Source organism: Podarcis cretensis, assembly GCF_951804945.1.
Source record: "Podarcis cretensis genome assembly, chromosome: 1".
In the NCBI taxonomy this organism is placed as follows: Eukaryota; Metazoa; Chordata; class Lepidosauria; order Squamata; family Lacertidae; genus Podarcis; species Podarcis cretensis.
This window is the reverse complement of record NC_137170.1, coordinates 99398530-99411576: the sequence shown is the minus strand read 5'-3', so window position 1 is coordinate 99411576 and position 13047 is coordinate 99398530. Positions and strand designations below refer to the sequence as shown.

At 40.6% G+C, this 13047-nt stretch overlaps 2 protein-coding genes across 6 annotated transcripts in view; one reads left to right on the top strand and one right to left on the bottom strand.

Annotated features, from left to right (window-relative positions):
- ZRANB3 (zinc finger RANBP2-type containing 3) overlaps positions 1-9452 on the top strand; it is a 43173-nt gene extending 33721 nt beyond the window's left edge. For all 4 annotated transcript variants that reach the window (XM_079993188.1, XM_079993189.1, XM_079993187.1 and 1 more), the window contains exons 14-21: positions 100-315; positions 1140-1231; positions 2305-2406; positions 3855-4000; positions 4441-4587; positions 6627-7026; positions 8687-8818; positions 9273-9452. In XM_079993188.1, coding sequence (XP_079849314.1) covers positions 100-315; positions 1140-1231; positions 2305-2406; positions 3855-4000; positions 4441-4587; positions 6627-7026; positions 8687-8818; positions 9273-9371 — 1334 coding nt within the window. In that variant the 3' untranslated portion in view covers positions 9372-9452. The remainder of the gene's footprint in view (positions 1-99; positions 316-1139; positions 1232-2304; positions 2407-3854; positions 4001-4440; positions 4588-6626; positions 7027-8686; positions 8819-9272) is intronic.
- Positions 9453-10071: 619 nt separating this feature from the next.
- Positions 10072-13047, bottom strand: part of RAB3GAP1 (RAB3 GTPase activating protein catalytic subunit 1) — a 28282-nt gene continuing 25306 nt past the window's right edge. The window contains exons 24-25 of one of the 2 annotated variants that reach the window (XM_079993301.1): positions 12384-12404; positions 10072-11030 (exon numbers count right to left, since the gene is read on the bottom strand). In XM_079993301.1, coding sequence (XP_079849427.1) covers positions 10788-11030; positions 12384-12404 — 264 coding nt within the window. In that variant the 3' untranslated portion in view covers positions 10072-10787. The remainder of the gene's footprint in view (positions 11031-12383; positions 12405-13047) is intronic. The other variant, XM_079993302.1, reaches the window with a different exon arrangement.

The following is a 13047-nucleotide window of genomic DNA, read 5'->3' as shown; positions in this document are numbered from 1 at the left end:
GCTAGGAATGCGCTGTAGGCTTTGCTGTTACCTATCGACCTGAGTGTAAGAGAGGGTTGACTACTGTTTTTGTGGTGTTTGTTTTTTAAACATGTATAGGTATAAAGAACGAAAGCCAGATCAGCAATTCTGTTTCTCCGGGGATTGGGGAAGAAAGCGCAGCCCGAGAGATTATAAACCTTATTGATGCAGGAGGGACAGCCCATAAAAGTTGCCGGAGAAATATCCTAGAGCAACCACTGACTGGGATGTCCAGTGGAACGAAGGAAGACATAAATGAGCAATCAAACTGTTGTGAGCAAGAGCTCAGAGTGGGTAAGGAAAACTGATTTCCTTCTGGAGCATAGTTACCTTGTGGTGAGCATGTCATTTTATTGTGTATTATAATGCTCTGGGGATCAGTACATGCAGAATATTTGCAAGAGCCCCAGAAGTGGTGATCAAAGAGGGGTATTCAACTAAGTTTTGGATATTGATAAAGATGACTAAGTTAAGTCCATTAATTTCAGTATGTTGAATACCACCCACAATGCCTTATATATACATCTCAGAGATCACAAATAATTCTGCAGATGAAAAAAGCCTTGAGAGAGTTCAGAGATGGTGAAGCAGTTGCTCCCAGTAGATTTGGGGATTCTTTACAGAATTGTGGTTTGTATTCTAGCAATTTGGGCATGTTATGAACAACGTTTTTAATATGTGCTTCTTTAAGGAAATTTTTTGTAAACAAGTAAAGCTTACTTACATTTAGCAAAGTGAGACAAAGTTAAAAAAATGTGCCACAAAACACTCTGCTGTTTAATATAGAAAACCAATCAAGGGTCCATTTGCCCACACCCTCACTCCCAAAGGCCACTGCTGAGACTTGGACCTGGCACAGGTTGCCTCGAGACTCTGCTATGCCAGTGTTTCATGTCACACTTCTGTTTGGCACAAGTGTCTTACACAAAAGCGATTATGCCACGAGATGGCCATGCTGGTTCATAAAAACTAAAGCTTGATACAAACTGGTGGTGGAGGAGGAGTGAGAGCTTTCCTGCTCATTGGGTAGAGCATGCCTGTGCTATATTGTCTAGTCTGCCCTAAGGAGAAGAAAGGGGAATGAGTTTTGATGAAAGTCATTTCTCCTTTATTTATAGAGCATACAGAAGACTCGGAATCATTCCCAGCATATTCTGGCCTGAAGTTCTGTGCAAGTAGGAACACAGACAGAATTCACATCTACACAGTGGTAGGGTGCTGCTGCTGTTGTTTGCTTCAATCCAACCTGGAAGATTATGCAATAGTTCCTGCCCTTTTCTCCCTTCTGTAGCCTGCTGTTCTCTCCCTAAAGACATTCCTAAGGACTGAAGGACCCCCTGAAAGGGCATGCAGCGTGGGAAGTTGTGACAGGAAGGGGGATTGGCAGTATTTGCTATATAACACAACTCAAAGCTGCATTCAGAAGAACATGGTAAAGTCTTTGCTGGTTTGATGCCTTGTTTATTTGCAGGAGTGGGATGCGTTGTTTCACGGCTTCCCGTGACAAGTTGTAAGCCTGGGGAATTTGTCATGAAGCAAGGGGAAGTCATGAAGTAACGCACCCCGCACCTGCAAATAATCAAGGCATCAAACCAGCAAAAACTTTACCATATTCTTTTGAATGCAGATTTGAGTTGTGTTTTATAGGAAGGGGTATTTGGCAGAAATCAAAGGGACACCGTAAGAGGAGAGGATTGGGAGAAATTGGGGACATATCCCATGAAAGCAAAATTGCCTTTGCGGTCATGTTGGTCCCTGTTAGATCCAAGTCATTGCATTCACTGTTGTATTGGGAGCTTCTGTCCTAAAGATGGAGAAAACACACTACAAATAACTTGTTTGCTGTTGGCCTGTTGTTGGGTTCTTCTCTCTCTCTCTCTCTCTCTTTCTCTCTCTCAGTGTAATATATTTAATGTGGTTTAAAGTAGGCTTCTTTTCTGTAGAAATGAAAAATTATCAGTACATCCTAGAGTAGGTTAAAATTGTCTTATGCTGTAGGACCATCTCTCATTGTCTCATCATCTTTGATGTCATGGGATGGTTCATAAACATGTCTACTGCTCAGGGCTAAGGTATCAGCAAACTAGAATGTTGGCAGTGCAACTGCAGTGAGGCAAATGAAAGGTCCATGAATTTTGTTGTTGGTTTATTGTAAGAAGCAGTTCTGATGAGTAATTGAAGATAAATTTATGGTAGGAAAATCACCAACTTCCTTGAAACCTTCAGATAACCGAATACCTTCCTAATTTAGGAGACTTAAAAACATTTATTTGATCCATCTAGGATGGGGAGCCCCTGAATTGTAACTTCATTCCGCTGGATATAAAATTGGATAACTGGGAAGATTTACCAGTGTGCTTTCATCAAAAACAGAACCGTTCATTGGTAAGATCAATTGCTGCAGTTATAAATAATGCCCAGGGTGTATGCTTGCAGTTTTCCATTTAAGTAACAAAATGTTCTGCCTTGGTGTCAGGTTTTCAATTATTAGCTAGGCATATACAGATCGTAATTGCTTTTTTTAGTGGAATGTGTTACTTGGGGGAGGGGGAATATCACACTTCCCTTGTCTGTGCATATACTCAAGTGCATAATTAAATTGCCCATCTGCAGAATTAGGAACTCAATTCCATTGTCAGTCATCAGTCATTTTTTGTAGAAAAATACTTTAGCACTGCAATATAATGGGTAGAGAAAGGGTTTAAAAATAAAACAGTAAGACTGCACAGGGTGCATGCAAATAACATTAAGAATTAACTTTTGTTCCTGTTCATTTTGGTTTTAAACTGTTAACACATTCCAGCCAGGAAAACGCATCAAGATGGGTACAAAACAGGACTATGGTGGGGTGGGGTGGGGGGTCAGTGTTCTAAACTCCCGCTGTTCTAGGCACATTCTGCACTTCCAGCTACTCAGAGACTGGAGAAGAGACCCTCTTAAGAATATTAGAGAGGTGGGCAGGGGGAGGACTAGACCATGTGAAAAATGAACATAATATTTTAGCTGCAGTTCATTCATTTTCAGCTTTGTATTCTTGTTATACAAAAAACACACCTAGACACATGGTTGTGCCCATAACCTAAGTTTAAGGTGCCATTTAGCTTCAAGCTAACTTTCAGTACAGTGGTATACATGTCTACTCAAAAGTAAGTTTCTTTGTGTTTAATAGGGCTTAATACCAGGTAGTTGAATACAGGATAGAAGCTTAGGCTTTTGTTCAGTTGCTGTCGGGAGAAAAGGATTCTTGTGCCTTTAACAGCTGTATGACAAGCACAAATTCAACAGGTTAAGTATTTTCTAGTATGGAAATACAGTTATGACAAGATGTACAGGTTCCACCTATTTGCTGCTTTATTTGTTTTATTTTGCTGCCTGCCAGCCACCTAGATCAATTGGCAAGCAGCTACTTGAGATTGGGGTGGGGGAAGAAGCATGGGAATTGTCTGTCACTCATTTTGATGTGAGGATGGGGAAAGAAATGTTGGGTCGTCTTTGCTGCTGTGCTTGTTTTGCTGGCAAGTGGAGCACACAGCTGCTTGAGAGGGGCCTCAATATGAGAGCAGGGGGAGGATTTGGCAAAATTTCTTGTTTCTGCTGCATGCCCTATACACTCCTAATTTAGAGAAGTTTGTAGATAACATTCAGTCTCAAGCATCACACTAGTATGGGCCTGTACTTTTGTGAGTTATCTTGTATGCATTCTCTGTGTATTTTCTTATATTTGTGCTCCATAAAGATACTTTTAAAAATATATTGCAAGCCAGCATTAAATATGTCTTCTGGAATACAGTGTGTGTATCAGACTTTATTATGTTTTGTATTTTCTCCTCCAGATACTGAGGTTTGTAAGAGAATGGAGTGGTCTAACAGCCATGAAGCAGAGAATTATCAGGAAAAGTGGCCAGCTATTTTCTAGCCCCATTCTTGCTGCTGAAGAGCTGTTGTCAAAACAACAAGCCAAGCTCAGCAGTACCAAACGGTGTGTGCTAACAGCCTCTTTTTCACTCCGGTAGAGGGATGGGAAATAAATCACCTTAATGATGCAAACATGACTTAAATTACAAACTAGTTTTAACCGAGTTGGTTTGATATAGTAGGCTCTTTTGCATGATAAAATGTGGGGAACAGTGAGAGAAATAGGTTTAGCAAAAACAATGCCAAAGGATTCAGAACTCATGAATCCCTATGTTATTACAATAGAAAATTAAGTAATTCATCACCCTGATGATAATTTTCATATCAATGTAATAATGGATCTTATTTAAAATAGAACAGAGAAAGCTGCTGGAAATGAGTGTTTTACAGATTGCATGTGGAAAACCAGGATTACCTTGAGAGGGGAATTTCCTCAAGAATTCTGCATCTCAGTGTTTTGCGTTGACCCACAGACTAACAAAGAAATGTTTCCTATGTTTCTAGGTACATAACAAAAGAGGATGTAGCGAAAGCTTCACTAAAGAAGGCTGACAGTATTGGGGGCAGTGTTCGTATAGTTACTAAAAAAAAACCAGTTGCCTTAAATGCCCACACTGCCTCTGCTGGGGAAAAGGACAACAATTCTACAAAGTAAGTTTCAAGTATGCAAGGTAACACTGATTTCAGTAGGTTGCATCTGCTAATGCAGTGAGACTTCCTCCCCTATCCCTGATCTAGAGGCTCTCCATACAGCTTTTTTGGAGTGCATTGGGGGGGATGCAGGCTAGAGGACGTTCCTTTGCTCAGGTCTAATGTGCAAAAGAAATGGCAACATTGGAGAAAGCCCCATGTCCCTCATTTTCAAAGTATTAAGTCAGTTCTTGACAGCTGGGCACCTTTGTTAATCAAAACCAATCTTTATCTAACCAAACACATTAAAGTAATTTCCCATTACAACTGCCATTAGCCCCAGCAAGCGTCACCAATGACCAGGGATGATGGTAGTTGTCTTTGCAGATGAAGTGGTGGAAAAGTTAAATGAGCCCTTTAGTGTAGGATGAGGGCCAATAAATTGAAGCTGAAACCAAGCAAAATGGAAGTATTTTTGGTGTGTGGTGGTGTTCTGAATGGCACTGTGCTCCCCTTAAAATAGATATCTGCAACATGAGGGTGCTTACAGACCTAGCTATTACTTGAAGCTCCAGCGGCATCTGTAACTTGAAGCATCTTTCTGCAGCCGAGTACAGTTGCTGTAGCCCCTCCTAGACAGAGAGGTTTGTGATGGTTATCTATGCCCTGGTAACCTCCAGGCTAAATTACTGCAATGTGTTGTTAATGGAGCTGTCTTTGAAGACAGCCCAGCAATTGCAATTGGTAAGAAAGACAGCAGCAAAGTTAATAACTGGGATTGTTTGCCAGGAGCGTATCATGAAGGACATATAAAACTGCTTATGCCGAGACAGGTAATTGGTCCTCTTGGCCAGTAATTTTGACATTGACTGGAAGCAGCTCTCTAGCACTTCGGAGAGAGAAGTCTCCTCCAGCCCTACCTAAAGATGCCAGGAATTGAATCTGGGAGTTTGTGCATCCAAAGCAGACATTCTACTACAGAGTTTTTGGTGGTTTTAATTAGTATTTTGGTTAAAAGGAAAATACTTTAGTGGTATAATAAAAAGAGAATTCCTTGTGTGCCTAAGATCCATGTTTGGGGCTAGTACTCTTTAGTGATAGAGCCCCAGCAGGGATATAAAATCACAAAACATGCAGCAAAGTATGGAAATATAAGCTGTTAGAAGGGGATATTTTAAAGGTTCAAGTTCCCACTTCCCTTAGCTTAGAAAGAGACCACGTTTGGCAAGTTAAAAGATGGTTTACTTACAAACTTCTCAAAGGTTAGATTCATGTGCTCTTCCATACAGCAGCAAGAAAAGACAGGCTAGGTTAGTTCCAAGGTGTAAATGTTTCTAAATTGTTTGTATAGAAACACAAAGCTGTCTTGCTAAAGCCACATGGTCTAGGCTTGGAGCAACCAGCCCAGACATCCTTACTGGTAGGGTTCACATGGTATAAAGTGAGAGATCAGAGAGTTTGATAGCCCTTCCTCCCAAGGTGAGTGGGTGTGACCTAGCAGGACAGCTTACTCTATGGTCCTAACATTTTCATGCATTAATTGGAGTGACTATATGAGACTGGATACATCCCAGAGTTTTGACCCTTATGCTTGCTGGTGCTTAAAGAGCTCTATTGATTTCTGGTCTGTTTCTGAAGTGCTGATCCTTACCTTCAAAGCGTACACAACGTGGACCTGAAGGAATGCCTACACCTATATGTGCCTGTACCATTTGTCACCTTCAAAGATCCTCTGGTTAGCTTCCCTATCTTAAGATGAAGCAGATGGCAACTGAGAGAGCACATTCTTGCTTGTAATGCCTGAGCATTACCAGAGAGACTTACCTGGCAGCATTTTTTATGTCTTCAGTGTGAGATGACCTTTTTATTTTCCCAGGGTTTTAACTCTGGTTATGTTAAGCTTCTTCGACTTCTTCCCCACCCCCTTATATTGTATAATTGAAATTTAAATATGGAAAGTGCCCTGAAAACTTAATGGTGGGTTACAAATTCTTTAAAATAAAAAAACAAAATGGGGAAATTGTTCTTGTACCAAAATAACTGACCTGTTTTATCTTTAGGTTGGCTTCAGAAGATGGGAACTGCCCAGCCCTCATATCAGGCTCTAGTCAGGTTGATTCTGTTGAGGAGCCCACCTTAGGCAAAGGCTACTTACAAGCTGTAGATAATGAAGGAAATCCACTTTGTCTTAGCTGCCAAATGCCAGCAGTCCAGATTGACCGGAAGTCCACCTCAACTGCCTGTGACACACGGTTTTGTTCTCATAAGTGTCAAGATAACTTCTTATTTCGCACTAGCCAAAGCTACTTGAGAACTAAAGTATTTGAGATAGAACATGGGGTTTGTCAGAAGTGTTGTCTGAATGCCCAGGAACTCTACCTTTGTGTCAGAGATGCCCCAAAGAATCACCGTAAAAATCTTCTGGAGAGCTCCTGGATGTCCAAGCTTCCTTTAGCTCAGGTAAAATGTGCTGTTGGATTTAGTCAGTTACCAATCAGGAATAAGGAACTGGATCCAAGCAACTTTGAACAGGTGGGTGGGATCACCCACCTGTCAGTCAACTCACATATGACATCAGGTGATTCAACTTCAAAGGAAGAATCTTAAGCCCTAGCTGTAAAGATTCCTGCCAGTAGGGAGACTTGCATTCAGTGCTGAGCTGCAGGCCTCACTTTCTGCAAGTAAAAGTTAAGTTTGTGAGCATGTTATGTTATAAAATCACATCTTCCTTTAGAAGATGAAGGCTTATGGCTCTTGAAGCCTTTCAAAGCCAGTATTTGCATAGTCCAACTATCAGCACGCAAACCCAGCCTGTCACCTGTATTCTGCCAGCAAACTACACTGTGAAGACACTGTTTGTTGTTACAGTTGTTTAAACTGTGGTTTAACACTATTTCCAAGAACCTAAAAGGCTAAATTTCAAAAGGTGTTAAAGAGTATCACTTGATCTTAACACTAGCTTTATTATAACTTGTCAACTTCCTCTTCTCTAATCTAAGAACAACAGACCTGGTCCAATAGCCATCACATGTATATTTATTTACCTTTTGCTCTTTACATATGCATCTAAAACCATTAACATTTTGAACAACTTTAGTTAGATGACACCCTATTTCATGTTCATAGAACCAAGAGTTGGGGTATGATGTTTCCCTCCAATACATGTTGATAATCTGGTAGTGAGGATGTGTGTACTAGCTACATTTAGAAGTCCATGTTCAGATCTTCTGGAGGATTGTGAACAAGCTGTGTTTGTCTATGAGCCATCATTTTTCCTCATGGCTTTAGATTAACAGAACCACAGTTTGGCATTACATCTGAACTGGCAAACTGTAGTTTTTGTGATTCCTTCAACTAGGATTGTAATTGTTGTTTGGATGTTATGGCAGATTGGTTTGACTAACCAGTAAGTGTTTGATTAAGCCAGGTGTCAGGGAACTGCCATCGGCTCAGGGGCGAGAGGGGAAAAGCCAGATGGATTACAGAGAACCCCCAAAGATCATGGGAAGCAGCACCTCCTCAGTGGAGGAGAGTAACCACGCCTCCAGTGGAGAGGAGCTTCAGGGCTTGGAGGAGGCGAGGCAGTGCCAGGACACCTTGCCTGGGCAAAGCAGGGAGGAGAGAGGTCCTCCGTCACCCACGCCCTCCCTGCGCAGTAGGCTTCCGCGCTCAGAGGGGAGGCGCAGATTGGGCGTCAATAAACTATTCTGCTGGGGAAGGTTTAAGGACCGCCCACTCACAGATTCTGCCAGTGAATGAGCCAGCCACGGGAGAGTGGCACTCTGCACAGAGAAAGTTTATTTTGGCATCAAAAGCAAGGCTTCACAGCTGAGCAGGGAGGCATTTGCCTACTTGCTCTTGAGCAACCTCTTGTTACCTTAACACCAGGCATAGGCAAACTCGGCCCTCCAGATGTTTTGGGACTACAACTCCCATCATCCCTAGCTAACAGGACCAGTGGTCAGAGATGGTGGGAATTGTACTTGCAAAACATCTGGCGGGCTGAGTTTGCCTGTGCCTGGATTAAGCCAAATCATGAAAGGAGGTAGAAAGGTATGTACAAGCTCATTCCTAATTGGTAAAGGCTTAGTAGCTTATCTAATGTCCTATCTAATTGCAGTTAAATGAAATTATACAGAACCCAACTGAAGGTCAGTTCTGGCAAGTGGATCATATAAAGCCAGTTTATGGTGGTGGAGGACAGTGTTCCCTGGAAAATCTTCAAACATTGTGTACGGTTTGCCACAAGGAGGTGAGTACAGAATACTCTGAAACAACCCTTCGACATTATGCATGTTGTTGTTGTTTAGTCGTGTCCGACTCTTCATGACCCCATGGACCAGAGCATGCTAGGCACTCCTGTCTTCCACTGCCTCCAGCAGTTTGGTCAAACATTATCCTTAGATCTATTTATTCTTTGCCCTGTAGTCAGTTTCTCTACCAGTTATTCTTTCGCATTTCCTTAATTCTTAAAAGTTGGCAAATTCTCTCATTTGCCAGGCAGATAACTGCACTCCGAAGGTTATTTACTTTAGATGCAATGCAGTTCTGTAATTCAGGTAGACAATATATGTTAGACCATCTTAAAAGTTACCACACCAGTCAACATTTGCAGTCTAATCAAGATGCTGTAATCAGTGCCAGTTTCTCTGTACAGTATACGGTGATATGAAATGCATTTTATCTAACTATTCTCTTCCTTTCAGAGAACAGCAAAGCAAGCCAAGGAAAGAAGTCAAATGAAAAGAAAATCTGTAGCTTTAAAGTATGGATCTGATATTACCAATTTTTTTGTGAAATTATGAAGCTCAAATAATTCAGATGTGTAGTTTATGTGTAGTTCATCAAACTGATTAATCATGCACCTTAATAAACTAATAGGTTGACTTTTAGTGGGATTGTTCTAAACCAATCACCTAGCTTTTTCTAAGGCTAGATACTGGAGTTATCATGGCAGATAAATGTTGAGAAAGGCAACATTATACATGCAGACGCATCTCTACTACATCTTTGGCATTTTAAAGTTTTGGATTTAAAATCTTTGTACTTTCTTAGTACAAGATTTGGAATGTAAAATTGCATTTGACAGTGATAGACCAATAAAAATTAATTAATTGTTCCCCAAACTGTATTAGTGGTTAATACAGAGAGAAATGCACCAGTTTAGCCCTTAACCATCTTCTCATATATGACAAGTACAGTGGTGGAATAGCAGAATATGCTTTTTAAAATATCAGTACTGCTGTAACCTCTAGCTTCCTAATTGCACCATGAGGTTTGTCCTTGTAATCTGCTGCTTTGCTCAGCTGCTTATCTTGACAGCACAATCCTAACTGTGTCTATTCAGAATTAAGTCCTATTGAATTCAATGAGATTTCTGCCAGGTAAGTGAGGCTAGGATTGTAGTCTTGTATAAAAAAATGAATGAATGGTCATAAAACAGTGGCATGGCCTCAAACCTTAACATGTAGCATTTCTTTACAAGAACAGAACACATAGATCCAATGCATTAAAATAACCCTTTACTTTTTCTAACAGTATATAAACAAACAGCATGATTCTAAGAGTTGAAAGCCAGTGGTACAGAGGGTTTGAGTACAATTCATCCTGTGGCAAAAATGCTGCTGGTATATTCACTATAGTAAATTACCACTTTTTAATCACACTTTTGATGGATGGTAGTTTAAATTTTTGGTCCATCTGTTCTTTAGTAATATATACACAGCAATTTAGACCCACAAGTGAGTTGCATTTTATTATGTGTAGACTACATACAGCTTTAAACAAAGTTTATAACCCACTGGTGGTGGCATTACACATTTGATGGTCAGGTTGGTCTAGATGAGCAAAGTAAACTTTCACATGAGGCTGCAGAATTCTACAAGTATCACCATATTTGCTGAGTTCTGATATTTTCATTATCACTGTAAACAGGAATGGATTGCTCCCCAACAATCCCATTCCCAGCATCCCTCCGAAGCCCTTTAACACATATATGCAGACGGAGTTTTCCCAAATAAAAGTCTACTCTAAAGTTCTACCTACATCTTATGAGACAGTTGTTTGGCATTAAGCATTGCTCCTCAGTGACTAGTCTGTGAGTATTTTATTACTGATTACTAAATTTATGAAAGGATTATCCTCAGCTCTAGAGTACTGGACATGGAATGACCATTTGAACCACCGGCAGAGATGCATTGTCGGCAGGCTACACAGTGACATCAGAAGAATGTTGTATCAGATGAAAAGGCACCAGCTAGTCGGAAGTCCTCTTTTGTGAGAACACTATACATGCGCTGAGGCAGAGGTTTGGAGTAAGGGGCAGGCCGTGGGACAGTTGTGCGCAAAATAACCTCACGCCCTGCAGGCAGGGGGAAGTCTCCAGCTATTCCGGAACTGAAACGTTTCTCATCCAAAGAGCCAGACCTCTTAAGTTCTTCGTCAAGGGGCATCATTGTGGCAACCTAAAAAAATACAGAAGCCTCACTGTTGATGTGTTTTGTTAGCTCCATAATCATTTTTAAAACCAAGGAACGGCAGGATAATTCAAAAATAAGGACTACATAAACAGATAGTGAGTCTTGGCTTTGAAGAAGTTGCAATATGCAGGCACAGACGGATACGTAAGAGGAGAATGAATGAGTGTGACAATGAAAGCACCATGTGCAGTGGATTTCTAAAGTGAAGAAATGTAGGTTTTTAAGTTTGTGCTTCTACAACACGACTAATGCCGGTAAAGAAGTATTAAACACACAGCCTTGGGGGCCACACAATTGACAACACCACAGACCACTCTCAGTCAAGTTCATGAAGTGGACCTTGGAACTGCTTCAGACTGGTCTCCAAAACAGAAAACATGACATTTGTTAGTTAAAAGTCAAAACAATGTAATGTTGAGGTTCCAGCAAATTATGATTAAAATAACACTACAAGAGCTTTGCTATGAATTCTACAGTGTTTGGGTCTGTATCTAAGGAAACCAGTGTTAATCAGGGCTTAATGTATTTTCACATGACATGACCACCTAATTCGCCCATCTTGCAGTGATCCTTTTTAGCCCTGCTACCTTAGTTTGATAAAGGACATAACTGGGCCTGGGACCTTATACTAGCACAGCAGTGCGCTATGACAACTCCCTGTTTCAGGGAGTCCTGCCACTCAAACAGGATGAGAACTACTGTAGGTCACAAATGGCCTGTCTTTCTTAGCACCAAGGAAGTAATTGGTTACTAAATGAGTTAAATTTCTTTCATAAAGCATCTCTAAGGTAAAAAAATATGACTTTCCTGCTAAGGGAGTATAGTTAGTTTACAGCTGCTTCATAACTGAGAAGCATAAATCTGTTCATGCGAGCATTTTATGAGAAAGTATTAATAAAGCAAGAGAAAGTATTAAAGCAGCAAAAACTAAACTGCTTTCTGCAATAAAAGTGGACAAATGTTCCTGCAACAGTTTATGATGCTTAGTCCTTGCCAGCCAAAACACATGCACATCTGAAGAAGCCATAGGCAACAACTAGATTACCAAGCATGGCATGGCTCTGTGAGGCCTTTAGACTTCAAATACCCTCCAGTTAGACATCCACTTAAGGCTCCAGCTTTTCAATCACAAGTTACTTCAGAACCTGGTTTCAAAACTTCAGGCTTCAGAAAATCTTGTTTGAAGTTGGTAAGATGAAGTTATTTTAATGGTTTGACTATGCAAGTGATCAGTAGGAGGCAAATCAAGCAACTGCACTATGCTGCTAGAGCATTCATTTCTATGCACCTACATGAGGTTAGGCAGATGACTAGAAAATTAGGGAAAGATCTAGTTACCTCCTCAGAAGATTCAGTCAGCTGGATAAGGAAGAGAACCAGTGATAAAAGATAAAGAAAGGCAAGTCAGAGATGACTCACATGGGGTCAAGAGAGGTTTCAGAATTGTCTGCTTTAAAAGGCAGAGTGCCCTCCAAGTATATGTTGTAGTCAAGAGAGCTACTGTGATAAACACTCAGAACATGAAGCAAACATAGAACACACTGATGCAGAACTGGTACAGATAACATGGTAAATTTAAACAATATTCCAGTCTAATCAATCTCATTTTTACCCATTCAGCAGATGCAACTTTCCATACATGTCCTAATCTAGCAACTGATAGACAAAAGGAGTTCATTCATTTCAACAGAGGCAGTCACTATCCACTTATATTCATCTGAAATGGATGTTTAATGCTGCCATTACAATGAACAGGGCAGCCTACAGCTGCAGGAGCTTTTGTGCATCAGAATACATGCAGGGATGTGAATCACTAAACGTGCCTTATTTTTATCATGCATTTTAAAGCTAAGGGGAGAAAAATCAGTCCATCCATTGGTTAAAATGAAATACTACTGGGATTAAGTTTTACCAGTTAATGACCTTGCAGAAATGAATTATTAGCAAGCATTATTTTTACTGATATTCGTGTTCTAAAAGAACAAGCAGAAGATCACTTCAG